Source organism: Zea mays, chromosome 2 (assembly GCF_902167145.1).
Source record: "Zea mays cultivar B73 chromosome 2, Zm-B73-REFERENCE-NAM-5.0, whole genome shotgun sequence".
NCBI classification, from domain to species: domain Eukaryota; kingdom Viridiplantae; phylum Streptophyta; class Magnoliopsida; order Poales; family Poaceae; genus Zea; species Zea mays.
In genome coordinates this window covers 193600734-193611574 of record NC_050097.1, presented here as the reverse complement: position 1 = coordinate 193611574, position 10841 = coordinate 193600734, and the positions used below count along the sequence as shown (strand labels likewise).

General features: G+C 45.1%; 1 protein-coding gene across 3 annotated transcripts; it reads left to right on the top strand.

Moving 5' to 3' along the window:
* The first annotated feature begins 4830 nt into the window (after positions 1–4830).
* LOC103647517 (phosphatidylinositol 4-kinase gamma 7) lies at positions 4831–9518 on the top strand. 3 transcript variants are annotated; one of them, XM_008672045.3, is made up of 2 exons: positions 4831–5225; positions 6892–9518. In XM_008672045.3, the coding sequence occupies exon 2, from the start codon at positions 7081–7083 to the stop codon at positions 9031–9033; it is 1953 nt and encodes a 650-aa protein (XP_008670267.1). In that variant the 5' UTR covers positions 4831–5225; positions 6892–7080; the 3' UTR covers positions 9034–9518. The 3 variants fall into 3 exon arrangements, with proteins under 3 accessions (XP_008670267.1, XP_020404106.1, XP_035821320.1); XM_020548517.3 differs by lacking the exon at positions 4831–5225 and adding an exon at positions 5307–6054; XM_035965427.1 differs by lacking the exon at positions 4831–5225 and adding an exon at positions 5307–6054 and having other exon boundaries at positions 6131–9518.
* Positions 9519–10841: the final 1323 nt, after the last annotated feature.

The window sequence follows — 10841 nt, the reverse complement described above, 5'->3', positions numbered from 1 at the left end:
TGCAGCCTTAATAAGTAGTATAGATTTTGACATAGGATTTTCCCAGTTGAAAAGTAAGACAAGGTAATTCTTACGATCTCTCTCTCTCACAAACATGTTTGACTAATTCTTGTGTTAAGCTATTTTTTTTTTGAAATTCAAATAAATTTGATCAAACACATATTTAGGTTCATCTCTGGCATGTTGTGTGATAGTTGCTTAGAGTAGTTCACCTTGTACACACTTGTTAGCATTTGGTTAATTCCTTTCTCATAAGTGATAAGTGTTATTTCAATCGTGAACCCTATATATGAATGTGACAACAAGTCAAAATTATTAAATAGTCATAATTTATATCTTATAACCAGTTTAAACATCTGCTAGCATATCTATTTATTGTTTTACTATCATGACAACACCACTTAGAGAATCTTCCATTCTAGTTGCTATACTCTTGAAGCGTTTTTTGTTCTGTGACTCCAACCTTCAATCTGCTTCGTCTAGACCTGATGAGCATGTATCGCACGACCCGGCCTGACCCATCCAAAAAAACTCGACTGACACGACCGATGCAACAGGCTGGTATGAGTCATAGTTTTTGACCCACAATAATTCACGGACCGGACACAAGCCATAACTTTTTGATCCAAAACTAGACCAATCCCCAAAAAACTCAACCGAACACGAAAAAACTGACCAACACATCAAATAGGGAGGCACGAGCCAACCGACCCGACCCGACACTATGCACGAGGTCGGACACGGGCCATGCTAAATAACCCAAGACCCAACTCAATGTTGAGTAGGTCTAGCTTCATCCATGGATTTCTAATAGTGCTCAAGAAGTGTTATCAGTTCTCAATTCACGAGTTCGTTTAGAGGACTCTGGAGCGGGCTCTCGTTTTATTGTGATCAGAGTTGAGAGCTTCATTTTTAGGGTTTGTAGGTTTTTGGTATTGTCCTTTGTTTTTTGGTGTGGTAAGTGTCCCGCTATGTTCATTGAGAATGTCCAGACACAAATTGATCCAATGGCACCCCTTTTGTTAGTTTTGGTGTTTCATGGGCTTTAGTGTGAAATTAGGATAAAGTCAAGATTGTCAACAACAAAAGTTTATTTGTCAACAACAACAAAAGTTTATCGGGCTCTAGTCACCCGATTTAGTACTTCAAATGAAAAGGTTCTCTCCTCTGAACAATAAAGCAAATATATTTGCCCCATCTTTAAAATCTTACGTTTTAAGCGAATCAAAGAACTTGACGTTTTGTTTTCTAGTACAAAGTCGAAGATGCCGCTTTAGTGGGCATTGTAGTGGTATAATTAGATGTTTGTCATATGTAGCACCGGGTCGTTTACCGCAAATCGATTGATTTTATTAGAACTAAGCTCAATAATTGAGCAGGTACCTCTATATCATCTTTCACAGACAGACGTGCACATTTCTTTTTCTATGACCAGAAAAAATAAAGTTGCTTTAACTACATATCTGTCTGTTTGGGATTATAATCTACTAGGTTACATAATCTAATATATTTTGAACTAATCATTAGTTCAAAATAAACTAGATTATATAATCTAAGTAGATTATAATTTCAAACAAACAACCACTAATTCTCTTCGTATATATAGTATCGTCCTATTGTAAATTGTATGATCCTTAATTTTTTTTAAATTATATTATTTTCACCATCTCTAGACCAAAAAACACATCTAATTATCATGTTTGTTTGGCTTTAATTAGTATCGTACATTGTTTTTGTCTCTATGTATTGTAGCTGCAACGGTCTAAACAACCGACTTTAATCCGAAGCGAACAACCTATCAACACTAGTACTACTGCGTCAATAGACTTATGTTTAGAATAAAAAGTGGGGTCAGAATAAAAAGTTATATATTTAAAACAAAAGGGTTTTATAATTTGAAATAGAGGGATACATGGCTAGATCTTGACATTATTCTCTTTGTTTACTGTATTTGTACGGTGTTCAATGCCTTCGATGCGTCGTCCAATTAATTAATTAATTAATAGTAAAATAAGATGGTTTTTGTAACTTCAGTTCTGTGAAGAAGTGTTGCAGACTTTGAGTCGTGTGAGCCACACCGCCGGCGCTCCTGGTGTCAACGCTCGAGTCGAGTCTGAAGAAAGTACCCTGGTCTTGGTCTAATGGTCTACACTCTCCACTCTATATATTCGTACGTATGCGTATGCATCGAGCAGAAATGGACAGCGCGAACAGCCGTTCAAGACGACAGCAGAGCAATCATGCAGCATGGTCAAGCATTATCCTTCACTGTGTTCTGAGTGTTGACGAAGGATCGCCAATCAGGTCGTAGATGCATAAACCACGAAACAGTTGAACCGGATTCACGCTAGCCAAATGTTTATGTTTCTTAGACTTGCCGGTCAATTTCAGTTATGAACAGTTAATTTCAGTAGAAGCTTACACCCCCTCCTCTTTCATATTAAAAAAGTTCAGTCATGAACACAGATGAAGAGCCAAAAGCCTCAGGGCAAATAGGGTTTAGGTCATGGTCTCGCATGGACGAGTCAAGTCATCTGTTGTTTTCTTCCCTCCTGCAGTCCTGCCCGACGATCGCGCGTCAGCAACGGTGACTGGACCGCACCCTGCGCTGACGCCTTCCACGCGCCGCTGCCACGCGGGCCCCGTCGCGGTGTATCACCGTCCGGTGGACTGGCGCCACGTGGAGACCGTCGTAGCGTGGATTCTAGAGCCTTCCGATCCCAAAGCGAAACGAGACGGCGTGATGGCTCGTCTGTTAATTATCACCGTCCGTAGTACTTATTTTTCTTTTGGTCCGAGAATATATGTTTTGCCTGTCTTTCTGCGCTCGGCCCATGAAATTATCAAGGCCTGCTTTTCGGAAAAACACAGCGGTGCTTTTGTTTTTGCGGTAAAGGGCTTGGTTTGGTCTTTGGTGTCGCCTTTCTCGTGGTATGCCCCCTCCATAAATTTAGGGTGTGTTTGAATGCGTTAGTGTTAATAATTATTTGACTAAAAATTAGTAGTAGAATTAGTTTTTTAGTTAATAGAAATATAGTCCAGTCTTAGCCTCAGACGAGGTTACAGTCAACTAGTAGAATTAGCTAGCTAGCTAACTGTATTAGCTAATTTGCTAAAAAGTAGATAATAGTTGAACTAATTTAGATATCTTTAATTAATTTTAGCAGCTAACTATTATCTGTTATTATATGTGTTATATAGGGTTTTGTTTTTTTCGTTTATTTAGTGGCGGCGGTGGGTGAATATTGTATAGTAATGTCAAACGTCCTACGATAAACTCATTCTCTTCGGTATTTAGAACAAAAGAATGAACTAATAATCGAGAATCAATAAAAATCTAACTGAACAAAGGATCAACGATCGAAGGATCATCATATCTAGAAAAAATGGAAGCAAACAGCCATAGCTAGACAAGTGGCCACCAATCGTCATATAGGAAGGACTATGACTACATGGGAATGCATTAACTAACAGCAAAACGAAGCTGGCTAATCTCCTAACTACAACCATATATGCCCACAACATTAGTAGCAATTTAGCGTTTACATATTTTTTTTATTCAACACAAACCAAGCTGTTACCAACTATTTCGGCTCCTAAAAGTATGATGGCATGAGATGCTTTAAATATGACTTCCAGCTCCAGGACTAGATATTCCTTGCTCTCATAGCATGGTTGTTGCTGGTCCGCGAAATTAACTCACCAAGTGTCAGCAAATAAGATTTCTTTTTTTAAAAGAGAAAGGCAAAAGATTTGTCATTCCAATATATTAGAAGAGGTAAAAATAAACTTTACAAACAGACACAGCCCGAAAAACTTAACAATAAAGACCTAGATAGAACACTGACACTTAAAGGAAAAGACCCAACAACCCCCCCCCCCCCCCCCCCCCCGACCGGGACTCCAGCCGCTACAGACAGTCTACACCTCCACCAATGAGCTCCTTCACCACCTGCACTATTTGCTCTGTCGTTCTCTGCAGACCCTTAAAGATTATGTTTTTCTTTCCAGCCATAAACTCCACCAGAAATATATTATGAGGCCATCAAAATTTTTTCTTGATTGCTTACTACAGAGCATCCTCAGTCTAAACCACCACTCGTGTAGTGATCCGGTATTGGAAATACCGTCCAGGAACCGCAAATCAGCCCAAGTCAGGATCATGCTCCATGCTTCCTCGGCGAAGGGGCAATCCTTACAAAGGTGAGCCGCTGTCTCCGGAGACACATTACAAAGCGAACAAATTTGATTGCAAGGCTAACCACGTTTTTGCAGATTGTCTGAAGTTAATATTTTGTTATGCAACAATGTCCAAGCAAAGAAACGATATTTTGGTTCAGTTTTGGCTTTCCAAATGAGATTGATGTGGGTTTTACAGAAGTTCGTTGTGAACTGAATTTTGTAGGCGCTACTTGAACTGTATTCCCCGTCTGCCGACCATCTCCAAAAAATGGTATCATCGAGTTCATTGAGACCTTGCACACTGCTGATTGCTTGCCAAAGTAATACGAATTCTCTCACTTCCTCCTCCCGAGAGAAAGGCGCACAGAACTGCATCCAGAAATTGTTCCTAAGAGCCTTGAAAACCGAGATATTCTTTCTTCTTGCTTTCTTATATAGCTTAGGTGCAATATTCTTTGGAGCATGCCCTTCAATCCAACTAGATCCCCAGTACCAGTAGTGCTGTACTATTTACGAGAGGAAGGTGAAGGCCACAAGTTTGATTTTGGAAATCAAAGAGTACAATCCAAGCTGTACACACACCACGGACACGGAGCATCCCGCGCGCACGCCCACAGCAACCTGAACGGAGCTCCTCAGCCTGGTCGTGCGCACAAAACCGCGGGCGACGTATCAGGAGGCAAGTGGCCATTCTCCTTGTCGTGACTCCTGGAGACAAGAGCACCGTTTCAGAGAAATACAAGCAATCGTAAGGTCCCGAGCGCAAAACTGCGAGGCTATAAGATGGTGGGGAGGGGTGTCGCTAACCGTGGTTATGACATTAACCCGTCTTTGGTCCCGGAGGGAAAAGGACAAATCACTCACACAGAGGGAACAAAAGGGCACAGGAATCGCGACAGCGTGGGAGGCGTACGGCGCACCGCCCGGCCGCCGGATCTGCGCCGGCGACGCGCCCGGACGTCGGATCTACGCCGCCGCAGGAGGAGGGAGGCGGCGCTCTGGCCGTTCCTTGCCCGCGAGCGCCCAGATCCGTCCCGCCGCCGGTGAGTCCCCACGCCACCTCCTCGTCCTGCGAGCTGTGACTGTGAATGTCATTCGACGGGGGCAGCAGCGAGCGGTGCCAGCGCGGGCTCGCTAAATTTGCGGATTTAGCGGGGGGTGCTTGATCGAAATGAGCGCCTGCGCCTGCCGGTGATTTCGTGTTGCTTCCTTCTCCTATCGATTCAGGCCGTAATTCCAGACCACCGGCCGGCGTGGTCTCGAAAATTTCGTCGGTAAATGGTAACCGGTTTCAGCATGTTCACGAGACGTGTTTTGGCTTTCTGATTTCTGGTGTTATTCGATTGGAAATATGTGGGATTTGGGACCGGTATATAATTCATAATCAAGCGTGTAGGATCTATGCATAGCTCGTATGTTACTGCTATTTACTCGGATTTTAATGCTGTTTACTCGTGGATTTGTCGGGTTCAGTCGTCAGGAATTCGTAGATTCAGCTAAAAAAACTTTTGAGTTTGCGTTCATCGGTCCTACTATTTTGCACCAAGTGTTTGAGTTTAATTTTTTTTTAAAAAAAATACCTGCGTGGGGGAATCGATTTATCCCTAGCATTCTGTGGACATAAATCAATTGAAATTTTGGAGTCCTTATTTAGCTTGTCACCATGAATCAATCCTACTTAATTTCTGGCTGCATGCAAAATCTGCCTATCCCTTTATGGACTATGCTATTTATAGTACCTATATTTTCCCTCAGCCATTGGACTCTATTACAAACCAATGTGATTCTGATGAGATTTGGTCCACTTGTACAGAAACATGCGGAAATGATCCCGATCTCCGTTTTCAACTGATTATTTTTCTTTAAGAGAAGGTTATTATTATTACTCCTATTTTGTGAGCAATAAGGCAAGGGTATGTACATGTGTGATGTTATAAATTTCACTCAGGTGCTGTTTGTTTCAACAAGGAGTATGGGAACGGTAATACAACTGGAAATAAAAACGCCTTTTGTTTGGTTCGTCTCTCTGGAGTGCAGCGATCAAATATTTGCCGCTGAGACACATGAAGGGAACCAATAACACTCCTAGGGGAGGGGCAAAAAAGTTCTACCGGGTCGGATCGATTTACGCTGCAACTGATTACGGACTCATCCATCCAAACATAAAATAGCGTTATGCATTTACGCAGGGAATCATTGGCGGTCTAAAAATGTCGAACCAAACAGCTCCTCAATTGGTTCTGCTCTCTGCCTTAGATTGAGATCCAAGTTTACTGACATTTCTAGTTATAGTGTTATTTTTATACTTATTATTTTGCCAAAATATTCAATTTGTTCTTGTCACCAGTGGTTTTGAAATGCAGTCAGAAACTTGCAACACTCGATATAATCTAATACCTATTCTGCTCAACAGTTGCGAATAGGTTTATTGGGCATAGACTTGTGAAACCATTCTGCCTGGCAAAGGGCTGTAATTTGGTCCTTGCAATGGAATGAGCAAAGAAATGATCCAAAGAATATCGTTTATGGAAGTAACTTGATAGGTTCTGTTAGTATGTTACATGCTAGCTAATCCATTTATATCAGACAGCTGTAATCGCTCCACAATTTTTGTATCTCCTAACTTTGTCTAGAATCTTACATTTATCATTGCATCGAAGCTTGTTTTGTACTATATAGTATCTCATTTCTCCTTTTTTCTCCTCCCAGGATATATATATCAATCAATGCCCCTGTGATATCGAGCTTCAGTTGATGCAGTGGTGAAAACATCTTCTCGAAAAACTGCTGGCTGCAAGTTGCAAAAGTTTGTCTTTCCCTTGTTGTGTTGTTGCTTCCTTCTCTGGTGGAGTACACGGGAGAAGTTTGCAGATACAGGCAGCTCCTTTCAAATCTCCTATGTCCAGGGATTTGGACTGTCCTGTTCAGACACAGATGGCTGTGGCAGTCCTGGACCGGAGCTTTAGCAGCGAATATCCTGGAGGTAGCAGAATTGAGGGGAGGCAACTGAGCTGGAAGAGAGTATTTGTCCAAACTGACAATGGTTCTGTCCTTGGCATCGAGCTGGAGAGAGGAGAAAACGTACAAACTGTGAAAAAGAAGCTCCAGATAGCCCTCAATGTGCCCACTGATGAGAGCTCATTGACCTTTGGTGACCTAGTTCTGAATAATGATCTTAGCAGCATTCGCAATGACTCACCCTTGTTTCTCAAAAGGAATCAGATTCACCGGAGCAATTCCACACCTTGCCTCTCACCTACAGGTAAGAATGTTTTGCAAAGAGACCGGAGTGGACCCATTGAAATCCTTGGCTGTTCAAGTCCTTCATCTCGGATGAAGCAGCTTGCTAAGGATGTCATTAAAGCCATAATGAATGATGTTGACCCAGTCGCTGTTAACAGTGGGATGGGTGGTGCCTACTACTTCAAGAACATTTGGGGAGAGCGTGTGGCAATTGTCAAGCCAACTGATGAGGAACCATTTGCTCCAAATAATCCAAAAGGTTTTGTGGGGAAAGCTCTGGGACAGCCGGGCCTGAAAAGGTCTGTACGGGTTGGGGAGACAGGCTTCAGAGAGGTTGCTGCTTACCTCCTCGACTATGGTCACTTTGCAAATGTTCCTCCCACCATGCTGGTCAAGATAACACACACAATCTTCAATGTGAACGACTGTGTTGGCTGCAAAAGTAAAGTGTTCTGCAACAAATCAGAGGCTGTGAGCAAGATTGCATCGCTGCAGGAGTTCATTCCTCATGATTTCGATGCCAGTGACCATGGGACCTCAAGCTTCCCTGTATCTGCAGTGCATAGGATTGGCATCCTTGACATTAGAATCTTCAACACTGACAGGCATGCTGGAAATCTTCTGGTCAAGAAGCTTGGTCCTGGCGCCGACAATTTTGGAGAGCAGACAGAACTCATTCCTATTGACCATGGTCTCTGTCTTCCAGAATGCCTAGAAGACCCATACTTCGAGTGGATCCACTGGCCGCAGGCATCTGTTCCTTTCTCCGAGGAGGAGCTTGAGTACATTGCAAGACTTGATCCTGTAAAAGATGCAGAAATGCTACGCATGGAGCTACCCATGATACGAGACGCATGTCTCAGGGTGCTGGTGCTATCAACAGTATTTCTCAAGGAAGCTGCAGCGTCTGGCCTCTGCCTCTCGGAGATTGGAGACATGATGAGCAGGCAGTTCACTGCGAAGGAGGAGGAACCGAGTCAGCTTGAGCTGCTCTGCATGGAGGCAAGGAAGTGGGTTGAGGAAAGAGAGTCCTTTCTTCCCAACGAAGCCGGAGTTGAAGATGACGATGATGACTTCACCCAGTTCCTTATCGACGGCGAGGATGATTATCCGGATGCCTTGGAACCATCAGCTTTCTGCAAGTTTGGTAGCATGAAGGCAAGTTCTAGGAATCCACTGTCCAAGCTAGATGAGCGTGACGAGGAAGACGGAGACGGGACCGAGGAGGACGACGACGACGACATCTTGACCGGTGCATTGCCTCAGAGGATCTCGTCTATCTCCAAGCTGTCGTCATCCATGAAGGGGCTTGGCTTCATTGGGAAACCCAAGCCCTACCGCACGTGCCTTCGGAAGGGTAAAGCGACAGGCAGAACTAAGTACACCGGCAAAGCCAGCGAGCATCAGTCCGGCAGCAGGAGCGCCAACGAGCTGCTCCCGCCCAGCGCCAGTTTCGTGAAGCTGTCGGACATGAGCCCTAAACAGTGGAGCGCATTCCTCGACAAGTTCCAGGAGCTGCTCCCAGGTGCCCTGAGCGCCCGGAAGCACGCTGCCGGTGTCGTCGGCCAGCGCTCGATGCCGAGGCTGGGCACGTCTTGCCAGTTTTGAGAGTAGCAGAAGAGAAGCCACCGAACCCAAGGTATGACGAACGCGCTTCTGTTCGAGCTCTGGTGTGCAGCAGCCAAGCAGGTACGGAGTATTATATATGCTTGTAGTAGGTGTCTGGAGCCGGTGGTGGTAGAGAGGGTCCGAGAATAAGATCATCCATGGCATGTGAGATGAGGTTGCGGGAGAAGGAAGGGGGTTGTGTGTGTTTGTGCATAGTGTTTCGCATAAGAGGTCCGTTGTTCTTTTTTCTTCTTCTCTGTATATAGTTAAGTACTCCTACTGCTACTGCATCGCAGCACCGGGCACGGGCTGGGATCTCGGCCGTTGTTATCTGAACGATGGTGGTGAGTGTGCTGGCGTCGCCTGCTCTCTGCTCTGTCTTTGCCGCTGTACCATTTTGGAGGCGCTTACCATATTATGAACTTTGAACTATGATATGATGTTCGCTACAGATTATATTGCATAAATATCACATGTTCTCTGTATACCAGTAATATGTGTACTGTACCTTTCCATTCAGTGGAGCCTGCGTGCCACAAAAAAAAAAGGTAGCTAGAGCTGGAAGGAACGGTCTAGAACTTAGGTTCAGAAAGCAGAAGCATCAAAGAATGACCCCAGATCTACTACTACACCCCATGTGCTGCCCGTACTCCATGATTGGTTGATTACGTCCGCGTGGGGCGCATCCGGACACGCACGTATCGTGTTTGACCACTCGGTTCTATAGATTTCATTTCCATGATACCTAGCTTGGAAAAAAGTGGCCAGCCTTTTGCGGGTGGAGAAGAGATGAGTGATTTTTTCCCCTTCTGATAATCGCTAGCAGCATGGACCGTGGGGCTCCGGGATGGTGCCGCTGCACGTCTCGTCTCGTGTCGTCACCGTGGTGATATCTACAAGTGACCTTTGAGCCCTTCTGCGTTCGCAATCAGGTTTTAGGTGGCCAGTCGGTCTCAGAGTCGGTCACGGTGCACGTTATTTTCCAAGCGAGAAAAAAATTGACGAGATAAAGATGTGCCTGTCGCTGAGCAAAGAGAATACTCGGTCGGATCTGGGGGCGGAAGTCCTCTGCCCGCGGTTCAGTAGGGTATGGCAGGCAGCATCATGTGCCGAGTCCATCGCTGTTGGATGGACACCGGTGGCTCCGCCGGCGACTGCGATCGAGCTGCCGTGAGTCCGTGACTGCGAGAGCGACCACCTGCCTCTGCCTCTGTCCTACTCATAGCCACGTCACGCAGGCAGCACCTTATCCCGGCGCCAACGTGGGCCCCAAAGTGCAAAAAGGGTCGCGTGGTCACTCCGCCACTGGGCGCTACAGGATCAATGATCACAACTGCGGCAGAGGGCGATGCCGTGGCGCTGTGCTGGCTGTCGAGGGCCGCCGTGATCGCAGAGCAGACCACCGGATCTCGCGATCAGCGCTACAGTTTTTCAGACTGCCCGGCCGGCCAGGCTGCGAAGCTTCCTTCTGGAGCCAAAATATCTAATAAAGCCTTTATCTCTAGCCATCTGTCCAGGTCAAAACCTGATCTGGACCGTCCCCTAGCTTTCTTTTTTTTTTTTTGACTAAAGAGATGGTCCTCCTACTTATAGCAGGCAGCTCTCCCGACGGTTCTTTGAAAAAAAACAAAAAAAAGATTACAGTGTAGTGTAATCATTCGTACAAGCTGCAACTCAGAACACGTTTGTATGCGAGGCCCATGTTTGTTTCATCGGATACTGCCAGCCATCCGAGGCTTTGCAACACCGCGGGCTGGACCACGTTTCATCTATACTCTTTAAGATGGGCCGAAACGTTGACATGCCGC

Coding starts and splice junctions, on each gene's coding strand:
- LOC103647517 (XM_008672045.3), top strand. CDS start 7,081: ATGTCCAGGGATTTGGACTGTCCTGTTCAGACACAGATGGCTGTGGCA.